We start from the raw sequence: 26,631 nt of genomic DNA on the forward strand, positions 1-26,631 counted from the left end.
TCAATCAGTGAAAGCATAATAGGTTACATATTTGTTCATCAGAGTATATTTGTTAGTTTTATGTAAAAATAAAAAGAGGTACAAGGGAGTTCATAGGCATGCAGTAACTAACAATAACGGCAGCATTGGGTCAAAGCGAAGGTCCAGTGAAAATGTGAGGCTGGATGTCTTTTGGGATATTTAAGATCACATTGCAACACATTGGGGATATGGTTGAGATAATGCAACTGGCATCCTGTAGTCTGGTGAGGGTGGAAAAGACAGCTAAATTCTCAAAATGTAATGTCTAACACACTATAAAAAAAAATTCTGTTGCTTTTACAGAAAAAAAATGGAAGCTGTGGTTACCAGAATAATTTTGCAAAAAATACAGTACAAATGTAAACAACTTTACAGAACAACTTGTACATTTTACTGGTATTCAGTGCACAATAAATAATAACTGAATGTTAATTTACTGGTATTCAATGCACAATAAGCAAAGTCTGCATGTAAATGTTGCATAAATAATTAGTATAAAAGCAGCATCATCCTGTTAAATTAGCAGTAAAGGATGGTATAATCTACAACTTTAAAATGTTTTTTTTTTTAAATTACTACTGTTTTATGTAAAGATGTAAAATGTACAAGTTGTTCTGTAAAGATGTTGACATATGTACTGTGTTTCTTACGGAAATAATCTGGTAACCACTGCTGCCAGTGTTTTTCTGTAAAAACAACGGGACATTTTTACAGTGCAGGTATGTTCTAGGTCTGGTTTTAAATATTGGTAGAGTGGTGATCTACATAAAAAGCCAGCAGCACTTTTTAAATTCAAGTAATGAAAGTTCTTCCTGTTCTGTTGTTACAAATTCAAATGAGGAGTTAATACATATTTCTGTTTAATATATTTCCCCATATCATATACATATGATTGCCTTGAATACCTGTTTAACATATAAATTGTTACACTGTTGGTTTCATTCTCACACAGACAAAGAAATAGTCTTTTGAACAGAAGGCCGGTGAGAACATTGTAGTTCATATGAAGTCAATGAAAGAGCAGCCAGCGCTGCCTGCATGGCGTTCATCAGTGAGATAAATGAATTCTTCATTGAGGACATTTGTTATAGATATGCATTATGCTGTAACAATCACGAAGGCAATCGTTTCTGCTTCTCCTTGAGGCCAAACGAACAGAAAAATCTGGTTATTCCTTTTTTGTCACCTCAGCCATTTAAATTGTTTAATTTAAATTCAGAACAGCACTGGAATTTGAAAAAAAGAGTCCACGGGTTGCTTCTCATGTCGATTATCTACGTATTCAGCGATTTTAAATCAGTGTTGGAAGGTGTGAGAAAGTTCTGGTTTGGCTTGGTTTTGGCATCAGCAGTGTGGTTTGACTATGGAAGTAGAGATACAGTACATGTCTACTGTTTACTGCTTTCACTTGGCCTAAAGCCACAGAGCCCCATCAGCTTGATAGTGCTTAATCAGACTGTGTAATTATACCCTGCAAAACTCAGACCATCTCCCGATGCACCACAAGTAAACATGTTGGAGACCAAACCTCACCCTAAGATCGGAATTTCCAATCAACAACGAGGGCCATATTTAATTAAAGGCTGATGAGAAAATACATTTAATTTCAAGTGCAATTAATTATTGAAGCCTGTAATTGGGAACTCTGGGTGAGATGTCTAATGAACCCAATTATGCTTCATGACAGATGTTTTGACTTGGTTTTATTTTGTCACAGCTTTGTAAATCATTACATGTTGAAGTGCATAAAGGTCGGGGGTTTAACATGGTACTATTTTCTCTGTGGTCGCTCTCTCATTAGCACATTTGTTAGATGGTCCTCATTTTAAGGTCATCAGTATCCTCTTGTGTTCACTTCTATTCACGCTGGGGATGGAGTCAAGGACGAAGGGGTTAGGCCTGAGAACATTTTTCACTGCATGATCATCCAACCCAGAAAAAGCTTCTCTGAAACACAGCTCTTCTCTTTTTCTGACTTGAAAATATATTACTGCTTTATTAGATTTGGCTTTTCATTTTTAGTGTAAATAGAAAAAAAGTGCTCTATCTTCTTCAGGAAACACTCAACTGCTTTTATTATAAATTATAAATTAATCTTAAATAAAACCTACATCTAGAGACGAATATAATTTAAGTACAAAAGGTTTATCTATTGAAGAATAAATTACTTTAATGGCTAGAAAAGCTTTTATCCTACTTTCAGTGAAACTCATTTCTTGAAGTTAATCCTCTTATACTATAACAGACATATCATATCTGCGGTATTGGCATATAAGTTGGCTAATATGCCCTGATATATATACTGTACATATAATGTTGAAAACAATGCTTGAGGTATTTAAGAGATTTGTTTTCCTTTTTTTATTCCTTTTTTAAAAATTCAGCAATTGACTGATGCTAAAGTACTGATGTTAACTGATCTTTTTTTCTTCAGATTTGATTTCTAGAATTGGTTAACAACGTAATAGACTGTATGTATGCTGTATTATATTGTATGATAATTTAAAATATTCTTTGATTAAATTATTTGTTTAACAAAGCAGCTTTTTACGTACCTTTCCATCATGTTATTGCTTCAAAATTAAACAATATAGAAAATGTCCATTTCTATTTAATTCAAGCACAAAATCATTTACTTTTTTCCCTCTCGAATCAGTCCCAGTATCCATCTCATAGTCACATATCGGTTGAGCTGTATTGAAAATACTGTGTTATGATGGAAAGCTTTACTTTCCAGCCAGTTCTGCTAGGTCAGGGCTCTGCAACCTTTACTGAAAAAAGAGCCATTGTTGGACAAAAAAAGGAAAATAATGGTATAATAATAAGAATGGAGCTGCAAACCTTATTTTGAGCCTCACAATAAAGATGTAGCAGTCTACTAAGTCTAAATTTGCCTACCAACATTACTAATAAGTACTAATGAGTATTAATTTATATGATTTTGCCAGACTGCAGCGAGGAGCCAAGTGCAAATGAGAGGCTAGACACCAAAGAAATATCTCAGGAGATCTGGAATCGAAAGCTCGTCTACCTAGAGAAACTCAAAACTAGACTTGAAGTTGGCAAAATGTAGATGTTAAGGTGCCGGGCTGTAGTAGTTCTAATGCCGTATATAGCAGGGGTCTCAAACTCAAATTACCTGGGGGCCGCTGGAGGCAGTATCAAAATGACCAAAAAAAGACACAAAATTATAAAAAAAAGACACAAAATTATTTAAAAAGAGAGACAAGTGTCATCCATATAAAACTCACATTAAACTATCATATCAAGGTGGGGGCCACAAAATATCGTCACGAGGGCCGCAGTTAGCCCATAGGCCTTGAGTTTGAGACCCATGGTTTATAGGGACAACAGAAATAACTGTCCTTTGTTTTTTTTTGTCCGACCACATGGAGCCACTGCAGATGGCCTAAAGAGCCACATGTGGCTCCGGAGCTGCAGTTTGCCTACCCCTGTGCTAGGTTATAGATTTTTTTATAGCATGCTATTGTTTCTGTCAGAGCAACACAACTTTGCATTTCTTGAACAACGTATGGATGCAAAATCAGTAAAGAATAATTTTTTATGTTACTGGCAAGCATCAGTTAAAACAATAGTTCCAACATTATTGTTACTGATTAGAGAAAATGAGCACTTTATTCACATATAGCTGCCAAACATGCAGCATTGCACTGCTGGGTGGGTATTGTTACAGGCATAGCAATCATTCGTATGATGCTTTTGCATTTTATTTTTGCATATATCCATTAACATCACATTTAGTTCATGTGAAAGTATTTACATGTTGACATTCAAGCTTTTTTTCCATGAATCCCACACCCAGGTCCCACTTTGACGTGTGGTTGCTGTAGTTTCAATATAAACATCTTGGTACAGAGAATATTGATCTGGATTGGCTGAAATAGAGATTTGTGCACCACATATTAATAGATTAATAGATAAAGGCATGGTTTCGCGGTTGACACAGAAAAGTGAGATATTCAAGATTTAAAAAAGCATAAAAAGCATAAAACCTGGCTCGTTATATGGGATGTTTCATTGTTATTTTTCAGTCCTTTGTTTTTAGCGAAATATAGTTTATAGCTTTTTACATAGAACTACATCATTTCTGTATAATTGCTTTTTTCCAACATGGGTATTGAAAATAATCATTTACACCAGACTTATTATGGCCCAGATCTGAAGGAAGGAAATAAGTTAGCCTAAACCCAGACGTTAGGTATCCCAGTCAGTCATCCCCTCTTGTATGTTTACTTTGTTGTTTTTTTTCTTACAGGGCTTTGTTTTATAGAAATAAAGCATGTCAATGGTGGAATGACATGGTGCTAAAATGTATGTGGGTGTTAAGGTTATTCACCTGTTCATCTATTTACCTTGACAATTATGTGCAATTTAAGATGATTCACAGCATGATGAGAGTGCTGCTGTACACCACAGACTGCCAATATAATAGAGGTGTAAATGCAGTAAGGTGAAAAATGAGCGACTGATGGCAGCCACGTTTAACACCTATTTAAAAGAGATTAATTAACCATATGGTTAAAACATTTTTTCAGTCGAAAGCATATGTGAGACTGTTTTCTCTGCTGGCTTTTTTCTTTTCAAATACCTCAAGATAGTTTGCCTTTGGATGCTCAAAGTATTTGATGTTTTTGACTAGTAAGATGAGGAAAAAAAGACTACTCATCATAGCTTCCCTTGAAGTGTGCACTAGTTGGAAAGTGCTCTTCAGATCAGAGGATGGAAGCACAGGGATTCTGGCAGATGACCCACAGCAATAAGTGCTGACTTCCTCAGATTGGCTGAGAAGTCTTCTACTACAGTACCTCTGTTCCCTAATTGGCACATGGCGTGACCCAACTTCCTGCCAAGAGATAAGCGAAAGGAGGGCACAACATGTGCTCAGGACAAAATGGGAGATGCTATGAAGTGCAGTACTCTTGACAGGTCAGTGGCATTGCTGAAACACAGACACAGCTTGTCTCTGCCAGTGGCCATCTCATTAGAAGTATCTTGTTATTTCTACAACCTGTCTTCATTTTACAGCCAATTGCAGCAGCTTTCTGAGTGTCATTGCATGATGCTTGCAAAGTTTGAGAAGCAAGCAAAACAGAAATCAGGAGGCTCTTCTCTGGCTCGTGTCCAATGCTCTGCATATCATAGATACCAAGAAGGCGTTGAAGTAAATCTTTGGATTTAGAAAGGGAGGGGGGAGGGCTCTTCAACCATTTTCCATTAGAGTCCTCTGAGACACTTGGGATAAGGAATGGGGCTCACAAAGACGTGATTACTAGGACACTTGGAATGACACCGTGCTTGGTGACTTTGCGTTGGTTCTGCCAGCAACATACACTGACTCTTTTTCCATTTCGTCAGTCAATGAAGAGCTACAAATCAAAAGGAATGTCTTTCTGCAGCTTACAAAATGACAAACAAAGCCATCTGTCTCTTCACTGGTTGTCCTCCACTGACACAGTCACTTCCACAGGCACTGGACGGACAGAACAGATGCTAGTATTGCAGTTGAACTTTCGTCATCTAAGGGACTGTTTGTGTTGTGCATTGCCAGATAACCGTCCTGTTGCTACCTATTTTTCTGCACAAATACATATAAATATTTCAGTAAACATGTGGTACTGTTTATCTAGTGTGCATCATTAAGATGCTAGGTATTCTTTGAAGGTGTCATAATCATTCAAGTTTATAAAAAAGACTCTGAATCTTGGGCCAACTACTCTTAAATGATGTAAATGGAGGAACCAGGGAGGACAGTGTTCTCTAATACATCTGTGTTTGATGGAGTTTCCTGTGGGAATGACCCAATGTATTCGATTCATCAGACACTTTAGCTTGGTTTGATCTGCCACTTGTCACGTTCATATGGTGGTTTCACTCAATTTGAAGTTAATAGCTGAGCCTGTACGAGTAAACCTCTTCTTATTCTTAGGGGATCACTTGTGATTTTGAAGTGGAGAGATTTAATAGGATATCCACTGCTTAATGAAGCAACTTAAGGTCTTCGTTTTGGTATATGGCTATTAATAAAGCACTTTTGTAGACTCTGATGAAGATGCTGTTGATGCTTTGCACTATAAAATGTTGCAAATCAATCAGTTTGCTCATATCCTTTTTGCTGTAGTTGCTTTGAGAAGCACCTGATTCTGCTGCACCTTGCTGGAAGATGCACAGAGAACTGCAGCTTCATCTTTTAAGACTGCATCTTTTTTAAGTGTTCAAGTGAAGAAGTTGTTCAACAGTTGTGTGCAACATGTTTGGTAATAAACAATATTAACTGCATCATACTTAACCCTCTGGAGTCTCCAAAAGCACCAAATCATGACTTCTTCATCACATCCAGACTAGAAAACAAAGCAGCGTGGAGCCCTACTGTAAATTTACCTCTAAAGTTCTGGCTGTAAACTCCATGAGGCCAGTTTCAGTTTGATGATGATATACCAAGTAAAACTGGAGACAAGGTCAAATATATTTTGTATAATTCTCTATAATTCTAAATATAACTCTTATATGTTCTTAATTGAGCATGATAGTGTTTTGAAAGTTTAAAAAAAGATTCAAAATCACATTTTATGTTTGACTAAAGGACTAAAAAAGACACAAAATGACCCAAAAAAGCACAAAATTACCAAGAAAAGACACAAAATGACCAAAAAAGACAAAATGAGAAGACTGAATGACCAAAAAAATCCCACAGAAGACACAAAATGACACAAAAAGACACAAATGACCAATAAAGACACAAAATGACTTACAAAGACATGAAAGTGATTCAAAAATGGACAAAAATAGCCCAAGACTCCATAGAGTTAAGATGATAGTTAAAAAAATAGATTGAGTAGATTGAGGAGATTGAGTCTTAGCTTTCAATGAATTAAAAATATTTAATTTGCAGATGTGAGAATGCAGGAAGTGGAACAGGTTTTGAGTGAGGTGATAATAGATTCAGTGTTTGTATATATTTTTGATAGAAATGTTGGACATGGACATTGGACAAAAACAGGACATGATACCATTTATCTTTTATTGTTCAGTTGTCAATTTGGCACAATTTACCTAAATGAATTGAATACAAATAGGCCCAAACTATGTTTTTGAAACAAAAAAATACATTGAATGAATGAATTTATGTATAAAAATATGAGTTGTTATAATTTATTCTTGTGTTGCAGAGGTATAATAACAAGACTGTTTGATCTGTGAATCCACTAATAATCTTTTTTTTCTGTGTCCAAGTGATGGCAGGCACAGTGTGAACAGTCGCTGACAGGCTTATTGGTGACATGAAGTAGTTTATGCTCTTATAAATGGGGGAAAAAATGAAAACACATTTGAAGAAAATAACATTGAGAGGACTGGAGAGGTCTTACGCCCAGCTTCGGTCTAAAACTGTCAGATAATTTCACTCTTTATAATTGGATTGCATGGTTATTTACTTGAGGAGCTTAAGAGAACCAACAAACCAATAAAATAGCTATATTGAGTTTCTAGGCCTTTTCTGCTGACTGTTGACTTCCAAGGTGGCTTTTGCCTTGCTAAGCTCGTCTTGTCCATTTTCTTATTGGTGATCTGTCATGGTCAGCCCCTCCTCCTCTGTCCTGCACTCTACTGCCATTGTTCCAAAGGACATTTCTTTTGTCGACCTTGTAAAATATCAGCATGCTTCATCCCGTGTGTTCACATTGAAACACCCGGGTGTCTCCCTGCTGATGTGTTTTTTTCTTTTGTCCCCTAGTTTTGCAAGGGAACGGAAAGGTAATGGGGTTGGAAAAGAAATGGCAGGGCGCTGGGGATGGTCCATGCCGATGTGGTGTGGTGAGACAGATGTTGTTCTAGGAGGTCAGGATAGCATCCATCTTCTGATCTCACTGCTCAGCACTTTTTAAGAAAAATGCCATTAACCATTAATCCATGTATTGTTCTTTGGAATTCACTTCCTGTGCCTCCATCTCACAGCTGTCACCTTTGGATAATTACCTCCCCCAGTAAAAAAAAAGAAGTTCCTTCAGTGTTTTGGGGGGTGTCTTTAATAACCAAATAATTGTTTTCTTAGATAAATGCATTGAATCATCTTTACATATATCCATTCTGAGGTTGTCTTGTGTTTAATATTGCAGCCATGCACCTTTTTGGATTAAACTGGCACCTGCAACCCATGCAGAGACAGATGTACCAGCTGTCAGAGGACAATACAAGTGGCCTACCTTTTCCGACTGACCTGAGCTTGCCTCCACTAGGCAACACGGGCTTGGAAATACATGACCGCAAGGGAAAAGATGAGAGTAAGTGCAATTTTAATAAGGAAAATGTATTTGTATTAAACAAACAAATAAACTAATCTGTGTTTTTCCAAACTAATACTTAAAGCTGGTGTGTTTAACTTTTGTCGCCCCCCAGGCAGTTAGACACTGTTGGCTTTAAAAAAAACTTTAATCCTTCATTTGAACGATGAGTTTCATTTCCATCTAGAACAGGGGTGGGCAAGTGGAGGCCCGGGGGCCACATACAGCCCGCACCCTCACTTGAAGTGGCCCTCAGTACAACTACATGCATTTGAGCATGAAATCATAAAAGTGCAGTGTAAGCACAAAATTACTTCTTGCAATTAATGTTGGTCTGCTGTTTTTGCACTGAAAAAAAGAAAGAAATCACAGTAGGTGGTTATTTTTTATTTGCTTCAAACCTTTTGTATTCCTGTTTATACTGTTCTACATGCATTTGAGCATGAAATATGTTAAGTTACTGCACTGTAAACATATTTAAAATTGCAGTTTCATCATATCTGGTTAAGTGCACGGTCCTATATGTGGCCCTGTGGTAGTGTCCATGAAACATTGTGGCCCCCTCCAGCATTTAAGTTGCCCATCCCTGATCTAGAGCATTCACTCTACTTAAAGGGGCCTCATACGACATCCAGAGCATTAATATAGTAGTAAACAACCATTTACTATGTAAAGATTTGGTGGAGTCATGGTGTCTTGACCAGAGAATGAAGTCATAGTTATGGTAGCCGCTCTGGCCACAAGTCCCTGTGTGTCCCTCTCACCATTGCTCTGCACTGCTCTCATACTGCAGTTATTGTGAATAACGACACTCTCCAGCTCCCCATCAGGTTATGCTGATAGCTCTGTCCCCACTGTTTCTGTTTTTAGGGCTGTTAGCACCATTAGCTGCTAGCTGCCAGCTCAGCCACTGCCATGGTGAGAGCCATGTGCAGGCAATTGATATGCTCTGAATTCCATGTAAAGCCACATTAATGCATCACCTCGAGTGTGCCAGCGCCAGAATGTCGCCGCAGACACCAGACACCAAAACTCCGGTAGACTGCAAAATATAGAGTGCTTTCCCTGGAAGAGATATGCTAAATCAGCACTGTGAGAACCCATTTGGATGTTCTTTTATATGTAAAAGTCACACACTCCAGCTTCAAGTAAACCAACTAAAAGGCATCAGATTTGCGTGACTCTCTGTTTGTTGTAATACACTGTTGCAACAGCATCAGAGAAGAACAACACTGGAAAAACAAGGAAAAAGTTTTTCAAATCTTGAAGTTTACAAATGACATTTTGGAGCTCAAGCAAGTTTGTTATTATTTTGTCATCCGGTTTCACATTGTGTTCACTGGTCTCCATGGTATGCAATGAGATCTGCATTGTAATCCTATGAAAGTTGTTGTAAGTGGGAAAGTGTTATTTGTTCCTGGAGGGAGAAAATGGGGCAGCTTAAGGGACTGGGTATCCAGGGGCTGGAGGGGGATTAGCCACTCTGTCCTCTTCAGAACGGATGTGATCCTTTCATCTCCTAGTCTGGGCTGCCTTTCCTGGCAGCCAAAGAAAGCATGTGCTCACCCCACGGTACCAACTGCTCGACTCGAGGAAAGTTTGCTCTGTTCCATTCTTGAACAAATGGGCCCAGATTTAACCATGTGATTTGCCACTGGCAGTCTACAATAGGTAGAAGATGGCGGTCATTACCATATAGATGAATCCAGGAGTTGTCTTTTTCATTTACCAGACAGCAGAAAGTGTGTTTAGCTAACAACAAGCACGACTACAGCTGAGCTTAGACCCTGCATGGCAGCCGCTGCTGATAGGAAATCAATAGCCATAGTTTTCTAAATAAGCCTCATTCTGCTGTGCTGTCACCAGAAACAATGATGAGCTATCTTGTGTTTTATCAAGGTGATGCAGATGTGTACTGTGTTGAAATTCAGGCGAGTTACCCTCTTTTTGAGTCTCGTCTGTCCATCAAAGCATTATGTTGTAGTTAAGCTTGCAAAACAACAAGCATTTATTTAACCACGAAGCCCATTATCACTGTTCTCGGCTTATGATTTATTTAAACAGCCTGATGAGTACACCATTAATGTGCTACATAAATACAAAGACACCCCAACATGTGGAAAATGAGCCAGTGTGTTGCAGCATTATGTAAAGCCCAGATCTGGGAGACCGGGAGTGTGTCCTGTCTACTCTGATAAAACTCATTGCCACTGATGGACTTTTGAGAACACTGCCATCTGCCGTACCACGTGTAACCTAAAGCCGTGTCTGCCACCAAGTCCTGGGGGTAGTTTGCATGGACGTCTGCTTTAGTAGACATCGGTGCTGAAATTAGCTCATCTACATGGGCAAACAGATGTTCCCATTTCCACGGAGTCCAATATAAGGTGTATTATGGAGCATATGGAGGATTTTTGGCAGTGTATGTGCTCGTACCTGAGCGGGTACTAGCATTAGAGATCCCTCTCTACTATAATTGCAATTTTCTCTTTTATTGCTTTAACTTCAGTTATAACTGTATTTCATAACAGTATTGAAGCAGTTATTTTTGGTACCATTTTCACTCCATATGTTCAGTCTTTTAAATCAAAATTTTAGAGCCTTTCACTTTGATGAACAAGATTTATAAAACATGCACAGATCTTAAAAAAACAACAGATTTGTTTATGTTTGAGCCAGCAAGCTAAAAAGTAAGAAAATAATTGATCACCATTACTCATAGCATATCTATGAAATAATGTTACCAGGTATTGAAATTAATATATTTTTTCATTTTAACAGGATATAACTAGAATTGTTATTGAGGACCAGACTGATGTTCAATTAGCTCATTCCTAGTTCTGTGCTGTCCTTCTCTGGAATTGGGACGTGAATTGCTGGCAATGGTCAGAGGGGTCATTCATAATATTTTTTTCTCTGGCTGTCGGGGATGTGATTGAATATCCGTGATATGGTCAGACTATCATGCTTCAGCAGACTGACTCCCTCTGCCCTCCACAAACTGGATTAATGGTGTGATCTCTTTGACCGATTTACTTTGTGTGCAATGCAGGCAAATTGGACAGCTTGTTCCCAGATGACAGCTATATAGATATGGGCGAGATTGACGTTGGGCGCAAGGTCGCGCAGCAGATTCCCCCTGGTATCTTCTGGAGGTCCCAGGTCTTCATTGATCATCCCATGTACCTGAAGTTTAATGTGTCCCTGAGCAAAGATGCCTTAGTGGGAGTCTACGGAAGGAGAGGCCTACCTCCGTCACACACACAGGTGGGAAACATTTGAATGTCACAGATACGTATTACTTTCATACTACAGAAAATATATTGCATTCTGTTGTGTTTATCACTTGTATGAAAATAGACTTTCTAAATATAAATGTTTTGTGGCCTTTAAGTTGCCATTTTTCAGCATTTTCTGCAACATATCATTATGTCTTGTTGTGCCAAAGACAGCAGTAAATTGTAAATGTGGGGCTGTGTGAAACAATTTACAATCATGTCTGCATAGTGTAAGAATTCAGCTTCTTCTTCCATTCTTCCTCCGCTACAGAATATAAATTGGGATATTGTTTAAAAAAAAAAAAATCTATCTAAGCATGTACGAGCGTTTCATGAATACAAACCAATTCATAAATCTCTCTATTGTATTATGAATCATTTTCTTTGTTGCAGAAAGGATTTATGGCAAATTTCTTTCAGGTTCAATATAATCAATGAATCACAGAAAGATATGGGGCTCTGGGGCCAAGAAAGGGAGATTTTTCTTTATACTAATTTCCCATCTATGTGCAGCATAGAATCTGATATATCATGTTATTCATCATATTTGACTGTGTGGTTCACGCGGTTTAGATTTCTGCCCGGAATGTAACTGTAGTTCAACAAGTGGCTCATAGCAATATTTTTATTAATACATTAATGTCCGATGTGATTTATTTTTCGGACGAAAGATCATGTTTGTCTCGTTTTTCTATTTTCACTTCAAAGGAAGTAATCTAGAGAGGAGTTTTGGGGCTGTGTCTGATTACACATAGGGAGGCAGATGAGTCGAGATTCCCTTCCTTATGTAAATGAAATGCCGTCTCATTGGTATTCATTGAGTCACTACTGATATGAAGCAAATCGTTGCAGATGTTATTTGGTAAACACTAACTTACATTTTTTCCCCCAGCTTCCCTTTTTTCACTTTTATAGTTTTAAACAAGGCTTTCATATAAGATATGTGGATTACGAAATGATCATAGCCCATCCAGCCACGATGTGCCAAGACTTACTCCAGCTCCTCTGGAATGATGAGTTATTCATGCAGACCAAATGATGCTCTGCTATAAAGAGGGCTGAAAGCACTCAAGTCTCATGTGTCACTCTAATGGCGTGTCTGCGGTCCATCTATCAGTCTTTCTCACTTTCTGTGTGTCTGTCTGCAGTTTGACTTTGTGGAGCTTTTGGATGGGCGGCGGCTCCTGGTCCAGGACATCCACGGTCTGGAGGGGCCTGTGGCTATGCAGCGGAGCCTGGTACCCATCACCACACACGACACGGGCTTTATCAAGTACATGGACTCAGGCATCTGGCACCTGGCCATCTACAACGACGGAAAAGAAACTGAAACTGTCTCGTTCCTCACCACCGCCATAGGTGAGTGCCCTGGGCATGACCTGCTGCTGAAACCTGTAATAGCAATACACATAATCCCTATAATACCAACCAGCAGCACTCCACCGCAAACAGCCCAGACTTGGGGCATGAGTCAGAGGCAGTTTTTGGCAGATTTCAATAGTCAAGAAAAGTGCAGGTTAATCAAGGTGAAGTTGAATATTACAAAAATCAGGACATCAGTGCTATCCTGCCATGCCCCTGAGTAGGGCATTGAGAGATCATAATATCCTCATTAGCCTGAGTGTCTTCTGAGCGAATCAGGGGTCCAGCTTCTGGGAACCATTTGCATACAATTCAAAGTATGATTGTACCCTCCTGCTAGTGCAATTTTTGATCATGATTTGCTCCAATTTCCATCTACTTTCCATATATCAAAGTAGGAAAGATATTTCTCCACTCTGACTAACTGTGTGTGGCACGCGGCTGTGTTTCAGACATACGTCCTTCTTTGTGGAGGTGATTTCATTTTGTACGCTCCTCTTTGTTCTCCCTAAAGCACCTTTGATTGGCACTGCTGTATCAAGCAAGGTGTGAGAGGGCCCGAGGTGTCGACTTTCACAGGGATGGCAGCTGGGAGCTGTTCTCACATGCTCTTTAATTAAAAGCTCCTGGGCCAGAGTCCATCTGTGACAGGGGCTGTGCCAGGCAGCAGATCGATGAGAAGCTGTCCTCAACACCAATGTAACACCAAGTGGAGGCAGGCATGAGGTGCCCCCCTTGCTGTGCCAACAACAGCTGTAATTCAATACTTAATATATGATATGACACAAGGAGGGGGAGTCAGGGCAGCATGTTTACTTTTGCTGATTTCTTCTTGACTGGGTGTGCATGAAGGGCCTCCTGTGGTTTGCATCAGAGAAAACACAACTAGATAAGGTATTCTGTGCAACAGATGGGAATGGGGAGCGGATGGGGTGGGGCAGAGTTAGTCAGAGCTAGAATTCTGCCTCTGTTCATTTGTATCAGAGCTGATCTGCCCACAGGAGCTCAGAGGGAGGCAGAGGGGCCCTTTCTAAAATGGGTCACCGGTTAAGTGCCCTTCAGCAGAAATTGAATCTCACCAACTGCCTGAATTGTATTGAGCCATGGAGGGATAGAGTTGACCTTCAAATAGAAATGCCCAGGCATAGAAATATATGTGAACAATATCTAGAACAGGCGCACAGAGAGACACAAGTAGCATTGTTCATATGACACTAACAGTAAAATTATTTTAGTCTTTCTGACAGTGTTGGTCGGAAGAAATGTCTTATTTCACCAAGAGTGAGGTACCTTGTGCTGCACACATGTATTAAATGAAAGGTTTGCTTGTTGCACATAGCTGTGCCATAATACATCTGGGGGAATGGAACGTCCCTGTCTTTAATCTGGGCTGCTTCTCATTACTTGGCTGTGGCTCCATGGCAATGTGAAATGTGTCCCACTGAATGTTTTGTATCACAGCCCTCTGGAGCATGAAGCCATTTGTCCCTGCTGCCGGGTGCCAGACATGCTTCAGCCTAGACATGGCTTCCCGTACATGGGAGAGAAGCAAAAGGAATCAAAGAGCCAGCACCAATGTCTTACTCTATATCCTGCCTCACTGTATAGCAGAGGCTCTTTCTGTACACAACCAGCCATCATTCAAAGGTGCTGAGCATCCTCCGAGAGCATGGCAAGGTGCTGATTAAACCTGCCTACTGCACGCTACTCTGTCCTCACCGACTGGAGAGACTCGCACAATAGTTAGCTCCCCTGATGTGAAAGGGTAATGAATTTCAATGAAGCTCTGCTTGAATCCATGATTTATGCGTTGGCCTATGTCGAGTATGTGGCTAAGAGATATTCATGGCCTTCCCTACTTGCTCTCAGAGGAAACACAGCCAGTAGACATGGGAAGTGCGTAGTCTACTGAACTGAGACAGCATTCAGAATGCGAACTCTGCAGTTCACCATTACTCAATTATAAATGTTCAATTTGATGGTTTGTTGATCACCAGAGATACCCATGATAGATTAAGATAAGATAACCTTAATTAGAAGGAACATTAATGTAGAATGCCGCCCCCATAACATATTAGCAGTTTAAGTTGAATCTTTTTAGTGCCTTGGTTGGTGAACACTAAATTAATAAATTCACTTAGGGTTTTTTTTATTTTAATTTTATCTTTATTGAGGCCAACAGGTTTCATACTACGTAGGATATTTTCCCTTCTTAAAAAACAAAACATAATTTCTCTTAGATTTACAGGTTCCTGATACATAGGAAAAGCAAAGAAAACTAAATCATAGAAAAGATAACCGTCAGGATTTTCAATCTGTATCCATAGTTATTATCAACATCAGTTTTCTTCCCAGGCCCAATTTTTAACATTTTTATGTATTAACATTATGAACAGTTCGAACATAAGGGGGAGTTTCACTTTAATTCTCTGAAAGAAAATGCATATACATAGACAATTACAGAGAAAACTAAAAAAAGACTCAAACACAATCTGATCTTAGGCCTATATGATCAACATACCCTGTCCATTTAGACTCACTTAGGGTTTTTTTTATTTTTTATCCCTATGTCAATTTATCAATATCACAAATCACAAAGTAGCTTCAGCGGGCTTTACAACCACCTTTGACTGTCCCTTCAGATAAGGAAAGACCCCCCCCCCCAAAAAATAAATAAATAAATAAATAAAATAAAATAAAAATAATAATAAAAGTAACTATTTGGGAAAAATGGAAGAAACCTCAGGTAGCACAACTACTGGGACGGACAGACATGTAATAAATATCAGAACAGAATAGACCCTCCTAATAAAATTGTAACAAGATTCACCCCAGGAATCTCTCCTGCATAATTGTACTTCTGGGAGGAATTTCTAATGGCCACACACACACACACACACACACACACACACTGCTGGTTTCTCTAGCTTTGAGCAAAAAAAGCCCAGGCATCCTACTATAGGTAGACGTTCTTGTTAGAATCCATCAAAACCCCACCAAAATGCTGATTTGCCTGCACCACCCGAAGGATAGTCTCCCCTGCTTCCCCTCCCTAACCCAACATGGCAAAGGCAAGCCTGCAGCACAGAAAACATCAGCAGCATTTCTCTGCTCACTGCCTACCCCTCCCTCTTTTCACTGTATTTCTGCTCTGTCTCTATCTCCTTCCCCCTCTCTGTCTCTGTCTTTTCTCTCTGTCTTGCGTTGCATCCTCAGTGATGATTGACTCTCCAGAGTAAAGGGAAGCTGAATCCATGGCTCACATTTCTAGCCCTTTGTGGAGCACAAGAGATTCTTTGTTCAGTAAGTTTTGCCTCAGAGCCTCTGCTGCCTGAAGGCAATGGACAAGATTGAATATTTTTCAGCACCATTGCTGGCTTAATTCAGTGAGCATCATGTTTCAGAATTCTGTGGCTGTCGAGCGCCTCAGTGGTCACTCTTTTTTCTAATAAAAGTGAGTGTCAGAACATGGTAGCAGAAATAATTATTTTGCCAATTTATTTGATTTAGTTAGAGGGATCAATAGAGAAAATGATGTAGAGTGCTGTGCTGATTGTTTGCATCACACAGTACTACTCTCAAACAAAGAAAGATACAGTAATTGAGCCACACGATCAATAGAAGGCAAGGTCATGCCAATCACAATTAATAGAGTGCACACAATATGTAAACCATGTAATGCTAAATACAGTCTAACTTACAATGAAAATGTAGTAGTTTCTCTCCACAGAAAACATGTTTCAGCGCAGGTGTTTGTAGGACAAGGCAGAGACTGGTTAATTAAAAAAAAAAAAAAAGTCTATTAGCATATGATATTCTGAGAGGACTCAAGGCAAAGTTTAAGCTTTAAAAAACATTTATTGTAATAGCTTCTAACTAGGTACACAGCGCCGCCACTTTAAGCGCCATGTTTCTGTCAGGAGGTCTTCATCACAGCAAAATTATTTCCATTAAATGTTTTTGTTTTTTTGCATTTCAGGTGTTTGTAATTGTTTCACAGCCTCCTGTGTTTTTTTCAGTGGCATGCTAAAAGACAAGACAGCGTTGTGTCTTACAGTGTTTTATATTTGTCTGTTCTGCGCACATGGTGAGGTGCCACTGACTGTGTGGAAAATGCTTTTTGGATCAGAGTGAATGACTGGGGATCTTTGATAAAATCACACAATATTTGATTTGAGCCCAAGTACGTGTAATAAATGTGCCAGGATACCTTTTGTATACTCAGGTGCAATTTCCATTGTTTCATTTATTTAATTTCTGCCTTTATACAGATCTGGTGGACAGGTTGTTTTCAGAGACCCAATTGATAATTTAATGAAAGAACATGTTACAAAACAGCTGCTGTCAATAGCCCACACAAGGATTTTTAACACTATAAATCTCTATTGCTATGTCCACAAAACAAAAAAGGTATACAGTATATCTATTTGCACTGCAAAAAGGTGTGTCTGAAAACAAGATAAAAACACTAAATCTGAGGGAAATGATCTTGCTGCATTGACAGATAATTTCACTTCACAATATTTCTTAAATTAAGATGATTAAATCTAGAAATAAGCATGTTGCATACTTAAAATAAGAAATTAACTCTTAAAACAAGATAAATTAAAGCTGCAAGCAGCGATGAACTGGCCCCAGCAGAGTGCACTGCAAATTATTTGTTTCTTACCAAGATAAAAAAAAATTCAACATGCTTATTTCTAGATTAGATTTTCTAGATTTAACAATCTTAATTTAAGAAATCTTGTCAAGTGAAATTTTCTGTCCATGCAGCAAGATAATTTCCCTCAGATATCGTGTTTGCATCTTGTTTTTAGACACCCCTTTTTTTGCAGTGTGTGTGTGTGTATATATATATCATATATTCTTGGGCCCATTATATTATATTACCCATGGCAGTGGGGAAAGGCTGGTTCCAGTGTTGCTGACGCTTCGAATGGCTAGCTCCAAAGTGCTATAAAAGGCGTCAGATTAGGTTTGTCAGACTATCACATCCAGTGCGTTGGAACATTCTGAGAATTTATTTGCTTTCTGACATTCGGTCGAAGCCCAGACGATGAGTACTTGTTTACTCTTGTAGTGAATTCCACCTTTCGGGTGGAACATTAGTAACACTCAAAAATGTTTTGCTGTGAAATAAAATTTCTGACAGGATTGGAGCCTGTGTTTATCACTGTCATTAGCAAAGGGATAATAATCAACCCAAAGAAAATGAGTGGGAGGAAAATTGTTTTTCAAACCGCATTACTCAGAAAAGCTCCTGATTGCTCTCTTGCAGATTCTATTGACGACTGTCCCAGTAACTGCTTTGGGAATGGTGACTGTGTTGCTGGAACATGTCACTGCTTCTTAGGATTCAAAGGACCTGACTGTGGGCGAGGTGAGTCACTCCTTCAGTCCTAACATCTTTATTGATCTACATCATTCATACATAACATTTCAGGGTGCCGAGAAAATTATACTCACTGTGTGACCAGAACAAAGCCATTTTAATCTTACAATTACTTTTTATTATACTTCAGATCTTTCTTATTAAATTAGGCAGCTCTACTCCAGATGATTCATTTTTACCTCCATCTCTCCTAATGGTGTCTTGTGTTACACATAAAAGAACTCTTGAATAACTGCATTGAGAAAAGAGTTTTAGATCATGGGACTAGTATTGAACCATCCTTTTAATTATTAAAACCAAGGCTGTATTCATTTTGGGCTAAATTAACAGCTTTAGCAAATGTGCTAGAATGAAAGTAGTCTGTTTTGGTCACATCTTCACACATACTGCCATCTGCTATCCATGTGTTGATCAGCACTTTATTTGACACTATTTAGTCAACTTTTTTTCCTTTTTTTTAACAGCCACACAGCAGCCATTGTGTAGATATTAAACATTTGTTGTTTGGTTTTGTTAGAACTGGGTCACATCTGCACTGGATGCCAAAGTGCAGTATTGTGTGCTGCATAATACACAACGTAAAGGAAACCTTTTAACATTTTGGTCAGAAAGTTCATTGTCAGATCGAGGCTTTAGCACACACTCGCTATCCTTTGAAGCTATGGTTGGAGGAGTCCATTCAAATGGATGTATGCTGTCTGCTCTTTTCAAAGCTGCCTGTCCAGTGCTATGCAGTGGGAATGGTCAATACCTTAAAGGTCGCTGCATGTGTCACAGCGGCTGGAAGGGCTCCGAGTGTGACGTTCCCACCAACCAGTGCATTGACATCACATGCAGCAGCCATGGGACCTGCATCGTGGGAACCTGTATCTGCAACCCAGGCTACAAAGGGGAAAACTGTGAAGAAGGTGATTGTTTTGATACGTCATGGTAATATGTCCTAAACTTATAACATCCTGCATAATATGGCTGTTGTAGCCACCATCTTAGCTTGTTATTGCTTGACATTTTAATAGAATACTCGTAATGGGAACGGCTATTAAGTCAGTATGGCTTATTTAACAGTCTATCCAGTAGTAAAGACAGGACATCCTTTATGAAGATCGTTATAGCCATAACACTTCACAATATGCATCCTAGGTGACTTTTCCTGGATAAATCATGGACATAAGGCATTACGTTAATCGAAACAGTCCGTTTATTGCCAGAAATTCAGACACAAAGTCTGATGTTAATCCATTAGGAACTCCACATTCACGATGCTGGATAAGGCTTGCCCAGATAAGATTGAAGGAGCCATTGTGTTTGCCAGCTCTTGAAGGCTCTCATTTCAAGATGAAAAATGGACCCTGGGAGTTTGATAAATGGGGGGTTGTGACATCCATAGGCCCCCATTCTATTTTGGGTGGAGTGCTAGCCATACGGAGTGGAGGGGAATGTGGACGAGGGCCCTTTAACATTTTTACCTTTCTTCCGTGCGACCTTCAGCCGCAATGATTAATTGCCAGGAGAGAGTTTCTTGTCAGTTAGCCTCTGATCTTTGTGCCTTGTGCTCAAACCATCTGCTAAGAGGCGAGAGATCCTGTTTGTCTTACTATAACGGCCTTTATACCCATTTATGTCATGGTAAAGGGGAGCTGCCATGGCGTGGCCTGCTGCTCTTAGTGGCTAGACATTGCTCCTGCTTGGGTCCCACTTGCCTGTCCCACAACCCCTGTGCCTTACAAAGTGAACAATCATTAAACAAGATGTCAAGGGAAGGGATGCTATAGAATCAGGCATTAATTTTATATTTGCATACTAATTGAACTGATACACTGTACACTGATAAAGTGCACAAAAAAGATGCAGCCGGGGGAAGCCGGTACAAGGCTTCCTCTCTCACACATTTCTTCAAATAGTCTGTAAAATAGAGTGGAGCATACTGTCTTGCCTGGGACGTCTAGCTGTTGCCCCAGGCCTTTCCTTACTCTACCCCCTTTTCTCCTTTACATTCTGGTAATGTGGGTTTTGGTTTTTCCAGCTTTGAACTTCTCATCATCCTTTCTTTCATTTTAGAGAAACATGCTCCTATTAAGGCACCTTCCCTCTTTGGGAGGAATTTTCACTATCAGTTGATGGGATCATGCAGGCAGGAGTGTTGGCAATACCTGCAGTTTCATACCATAAACCCCAGTGGCATTTAATCCGTTTGACTGTAAATCTTGTCTCCAGTTTTAGTGAAAGTGGGCCGCCTCGTGTTATTTTTTCTGCATGTTGACTCTGTATATTCATTGTACTTGTGCTAAGCTTGTTGCAGCTGCCGCTGAGCTGCGGCCCACTGCAGTTGTCATTCTACTCAGGCTCAAATAGAGACGCCAGGTTGCCTCTGAAAGGGGGAAACAGCAGGTGACTAGTGTGTCTGACACTGTCTCTTTGGAACCCTTTTAGTGGACTGCCTGGACCCAACATGCTCAGGCCGAGGGGTATGTGTCCAGGGAGAATGCCACTGCTTTGTGGGGTGGGGCGGGCCAGGATGTGAGAGCCCCAGGGCCTCCTGCATGGACCAGTGCTCTGGACACGGAGCTTTCCTGGCAGATGCCGGAACCTGCAGCTGTGATCCCAACTGGACAGGCCATGACTGCTCTACAGGTGAGTGCTTCTCTCAGATGAGAGTAATCATTGGCAGAATTCCCCTTTCAAGGATCAGAGCTGGTTTAGCTCTGATTACCAAGTAGAAAAAAAGAATTGCATAGTTTATATTAAATTAGGTTAAATCAAAATCTTCTTTTTTTCTGTGTTTCCTGCTTTATGGCTTGGTCTTATGTACTTATGAATATAGCATGTTAAATATGGATGATTATTGTACCTGTTTCAGTGTAAGAATCTATATAAAGCATTAAATAAAATCAAAACGTTACTTTAATTATGATGAGGTTACATTTCATTACAGAAGGGAACATAACATATCTATATTTGCAGTTCTCTGTTATATAATCTGATATGATTATCAAATCCTGAAACAATCAGTGAATATTTTAAAGTATCTTGTATAATTTTTGAACCTACAATATTCCCAATTTTAATTTAATACCTCAGAACTGACAGACTGACAGCAACATCACATAATAATCTTGAGATCAGTTCTACAGTTCATAAAATCCTTGCCTTTTTGTTAGACTTTATCTCACTGCTTGATTCAATATAGCTTTGGTAATTGCAAGGCTTCTCACAGAAGTAAACATTTCTGATTATTATAAAAGAAAATGGCTCACATAAAAGCCCCCATTATTCACATCAATGATCAGTTGGAGGTCCACAGCTAGCAATCAAACTGTGGTTGATTTTGCTCTAAATATATTTCTTTTACGAATGGTTTCATCCTCAAGCTCCACATGGTTAGCTCTCAGAGAAAAGCGGCAAACGCGCATAGCAGGGATATTGTCAGAAGCATGATCTAATGCAAGTTAATGCTTTTTCTTGAGTTCTGGCTTTCTTCACATTGGCACAAGGCTCACAGCCGATGATAGCTTTTTCTGCTCCGGAGGATTGTTCCCATTGTGTTCATTTTGTCCGTGGGGAATGTTCTCTCTTGGTAGTCAAGAATAGGCTGAGCATAAGATACAGTTTTACAGCTAGAATATACCTTCTTGAGGCTCTCAGGATGAAAAAAGTCCTGCACAGTTTAGGTTCAGCCCTGACAGCCGCCTGCCTGCTCACATTTACCAAAGAAGTATTTTACTGAAAACCCTGAGTGAACTCTGTGGTAGATTGTTAAAGAGCTGTCAAATGTAGGTATGTAACATCACTGACTTGCAGTGTTGGCAGATGCTAAATATTTCTTTTTCTTTTTACTGTAGTCAGCTTAAGACTTTTACCATTTGCCACACTTATACGTGCTCATATGAGACTGTATTCATGCTTTATGATCATTCTCTGGCAGCTTAAAGCTTTACATAGCTCCGTTTGTACAGGCCTCTGATGGGTTGATAACCAGTGCATCAGCTCTGATTTTGTAGAAGCTTACACAGTTGCTTTCATTATGACAACATAATTTGTATTCTCACAAAATATTTCCGAAACGAGCCTTTTGGTCCTGCAGTCACTTGGATCCGTGAATTCCTTTATATTCCAAGCAGACACAATGACCTATTAGGTAATCCCGGGGATTTTGAGGGAAATGGGCAGTTAGTCTGAGTTTGCCTCGCAGAGAAAGAGCTCTGTAAATGATGATGAGTTGGCTCTTTATCCGCCTTTATCCTGTTCATTGTAGAGCTTTCTGTGGTCTAATACAACACTAAGCTTGGTGGTGGGGTAGTACAGCTGGCAGCCTATAACCTTGCAGACTGGGGGAAGAAGGAGATGGAAAGCTTTCAATATATCGTTCAAGATTCTTTAATCCCCCCTCCCCTATACTTTTAAGTCACAAACTCATTTTCTCATGTGGCTTTGGAACAGTGCAACCTGGGTGTGCACAGTTGGTAGTAATGCTGTTACAAGCCATAAAACAATGCCTGAGGTTTTATGTCCTTTAATATGTGTGTTTTTATGCCATTTTTGCCATTTTCCCACCCAGAGGAAAGTTTGTTTACACGGCCCTTTAGTGCAAATGGTAACGGCCATCATGGGGATGGGGGTATTTCTCACTGTGGACTCCTCTGGCCACGGATAATGAGGGTTTGCCTGCAGGCTGTAATTGCATCTTTATCACGTTAAAGGTTCCTCCTTTGTTCCGAGTGAACAGTTGTCTTGCACTTCGTTGGAGTCTGTTTTCTCTGACCACTATGTGCTCTAATAATTCTGAGAAAGGGACTGGGAGGGTCGGTTTTAATTTAACTAATGAGATCACTCAAGATGTTCATTATGTTCATTAGCACCTCCTATTTAATTGTGTTAATATTGTCTTTAGAGGATATAGAAGGCTCCACAATAAATAATTATTAGAAGATGCCTGAGCAGCAGCCCTCTGTAAGCGATTTCTGTTTTGACATATGTTTGCACCTCGAATCGTTTTTGTTTGTGTGTGTGTTAAGATGAAGCAGTCATGAGGGGCACTGATTTAAATGCTGCTAGCATCCTGCACCTCTAAATCAAAAGTCAGATATAAAATTAGCATTTGCATAGTTTACTAAATCCTGAGCTGTAATTAGAAGGGGAGAGTGATTTTTTAAAAGGCTTTTAAAGCTGGTCAAGTCATGTTATGGTTTGCAGTTGAAAATACCACTCAAATCTAATTTGTAGCAATGACAAAATTGGCTCTGTAAAGACAGTAATTGACTTATTAAAATATTTTACCTCCACTTTGGTCCCCTGTGGTCATATTTGAATTGGCTTGGCTAATAAGCCAGGAATACATGGCTATTGTTCCTCGTTGCCAATACTGCTAAGCCTCTCGTTTTTTTTCTTTTTACATAATAGTTAATAAAGAGGTTAACATTTCAATGAGATTCATAATAAATCTGTCAGTGTTTAATTTCTTTGAGCTTCCGTCTTGTCATACTCTCCCCCGAGTTCATGAGACGTGGGTAATGTCCCAGGCTCTATCACAGCCTGTCAGGGAGGTCTTTCAGCTGCCACACAAAAGCGCCAGCCGAGCTTTACTGTGACTCTGTCTCTCAGGCGCCTTCATGTCATGAATGTACTTCTTCCTCTGGTGCACTGCACTTAGGTAAAATAAAACCAGCATATTGACATCTTATGCCTTGAATATGCCTTAAATTATTCTGCAGAGCCTTGCTTCCTAACTGCAGCCCAAAGGAATGCTTCACAGTTATGAACACAGCATGAACAACAAGGAAAATAAAGTAACTTTTACAGCTTAATCAAAATAGCAGTGCTTATATTTTTGCCATTCCTACAAAAAGTTCCATCAGTGTATTTTTTCCTCTTTACCCCCTTTGTGTCAGAAAGAGGTGAATTTACAAAGAGGAGAAGAAGCGAGGAGAAGAATAAGTCTGCTAAGGCCGCCACAATCCATGTCTTTTCCTTATAATGGACTTATTAGATTTGTATTGTCAAAGAGGATTGCCCCTTATGAGGTGCAGGAATTTCTTTTCAGCTGCCATCAGACAAGGTAGTGGAGCGTGGCCGCCTTTCCCTGACAATAACTCCTGGATTTGTCTTTTCTTCACCCTTGTTGGCTTGTCCCGTCACCGCCTTGTCTTCCCTTTCCATCCCACTTCCACCCCCCTTCCTTCCTTTCTGTCCGTCTTCCCCCACTCTCTTTTTTTGTCTTTTTCTATGTCCCTGTCTCCCACAGAGATTTGTGCAGCGGACTGTGGTGGCCATGGCATTTGTGTCTCGGGCACCTGCCGCTGTGACGACGGCTGGATGGGCACTGGGTGTGACCAGAGGGCGTGTCACCCTCGCTGCAACGAACATGGCACTTGCAGGGACGGCAAATGTGAATGCAGTCCGGGTTGGAACGGAGAACACTGCACTATTGGTAGGATGGGACGAGGTTCTGGGCTGGGTGGGGGACTCTGTGTGTGTATGTCTGTGTGTTTGGGGGGCCAACAAAGGCGTAGGCTGTCTGTCTGCGTGTGTATGAAGCGCTGGGTGTGAGGGGACGGGCCCAGTTGGAGAAGAGAGGGAAAAGCATGCTTAATTGAATTTGTGCAACTCGGTAAAGCATGAACAGGTTTACTCAAGGATCTGAGGCTTGCCTTCATGCATTTTAATGTGGGAATGTGCTAAGGTGTCCTTTCATTTTACTCATCCTTTTCCTCATCTCTTTCTTTTCTCCCTTTCCATTTACTATTAATTTCAAATGCTGACATGTCATTGTGAGCAGGTCAACCACTACTTTTAGCTCAATGTTTATTCTAACACTTGCAGACGTTCAGTTTTCAAGACCATGACTAAATGTCAAAAGCTTTCTTGAAACCTTGGCTCACTAAAACCTAAAAAAAAAAGAAGTTTTGACTGGCTTTTCATTGTGTTGCCAGAGAGTAAAGGTATTTAGTGTTTTTGTGTTTTGTAGTGGATTTCATAATCCTTTAGCAGAAAATGCCAGAAGGGGTTGATAAGGTTGGCTCGTTTATTGTTATTTAAAATTCTTTACGCAGAAAGTAAATAAGAGGCAGAAGGAGCCGACTGAACTATGCAAAGTGTGAACCACACTTTATAATTAAAATGTACTTTCAATATAGTTCCTGAAGAGGTGGCATTCCTTGTTGTGACTTTTTGTTTGTCATAAGGAACAAGTGACTGCAGTAATATATACAGTAAATATAAACAACAGCAGATGCAGCAACGTTGTTTTCACAAGTAAGCAGTCATTGACCTCTGTTTGTGACTCCTGTTTGAAATGCCCACTGCCATAAGGACGGCATGACGATATTTTAGAGTTATGGTGATGAATGTTCTGATGTTTGACAGTTTTATGGTAAAAGTGTAATGTGGGCTCATTAGGACGAGTGTTGTGATGTTCTTATACTTTGTGATATTTTATGTCAGGACTGTCAAAGCTCCTCTAAACATCAGAGGAGACCATTCAGAGGACATGCTATGTGATGCCTGCTTTGCAAGATTGCAACTTTCCATTTTCTCCCTGTGTTGCATCAATTCTCTTTTCTTCTCTGCTCTTCTCTTCTCTCCCTTTTTCTATTTCTTTTCTTAATAACTGACAATAAACATTTATTTGTTTTATTGGTAGGAAGTAAGTAAATACATGCACACAGGCAGTGTGCTTAAGTGGAATATTATAGGGAATTATTAGAGGGAAGTGTTTTTATTCCACATTTATTTTAATATTGCACTTACTGATATACATATACAAAATGTGTGGCAGTCATATAAAATTTGATGCTAAATATAGGATAAACTTTCGAGCCACTGCTTTGTTGACAGTTTTCCACCTAACATGCCTCACTCATTATAATTCTATGATCCAACCAGTCAAGCATCAGCTAGAGGAAGTTGGAAAACAATGGCTATCTCTTCTCTTTCTATCACAGCATTTCAGTGAAGAGAAAATTGCAACTCCCACTCATATAAGTCACCAGGGAGATGGGACACAAGTGGAGAATTGTAGCCGTATAGGTGAAATCTTCATATTCAGATAGATGAAAATAATTTTTCTCACAGTATTCTCATGCATATCTTGGGGCAGAGCTGCCTGAGTAAAGAGCTTCGACTCAGTCTGTGAATGTTTTATATGCTGGCCTTACATTATTGATGGGCCTTTTATAAGTGCCATATTGAGATCCCCACTCCCTCGACAAGAATATTCCTCAGTGTCATCCATTAAGAAGCCAAAGATCTCAATTTAAATCAATTTTCATTATTGAGAGCTCTGCGT

The 26,631-nt window shown here is 39.6% G+C and overlaps 1 protein-coding gene across 2 annotated transcripts in view; it reads left to right on the forward strand.

The window, feature by feature from the left end:
• Window positions 1-26,631, forward strand: part of tenm4 (teneurin transmembrane protein 4) — a 169,531-nt gene that overhangs the window by 83,669 nt on the left and 59,231 nt on the right. For both annotated transcript variants that reach the window (XM_059331878.1, XM_059331879.1), the window contains 7 exons: window positions 8,154-8,318; window positions 11,371-11,585; window positions 12,745-12,955; window positions 18,237-18,338; window positions 19,064-19,258; window positions 20,781-20,981; window positions 24,589-24,774. In XM_059331878.1, coding sequence (XP_059187861.1) covers window positions 8,154-8,318; window positions 11,371-11,585; window positions 12,745-12,955; window positions 18,237-18,338; window positions 19,064-19,258; window positions 20,781-20,981; window positions 24,589-24,774 — 1,275 coding nt within the window. The remainder of the gene's footprint in view (window positions 1-8,153; window positions 8,319-11,370; window positions 11,586-12,744; window positions 12,956-18,236; window positions 18,339-19,063; window positions 19,259-20,780; window positions 20,982-24,588; window positions 24,775-26,631) is intronic.

Source organism: Centropristis striata, chromosome 4 (assembly GCF_030273125.1).
Source record: "Centropristis striata isolate RG_2023a ecotype Rhode Island chromosome 4, C.striata_1.0, whole genome shotgun sequence".
Taxonomy (NCBI): Eukaryota; Metazoa; Chordata; class Actinopteri; order Perciformes; family Serranidae; genus Centropristis; species Centropristis striata.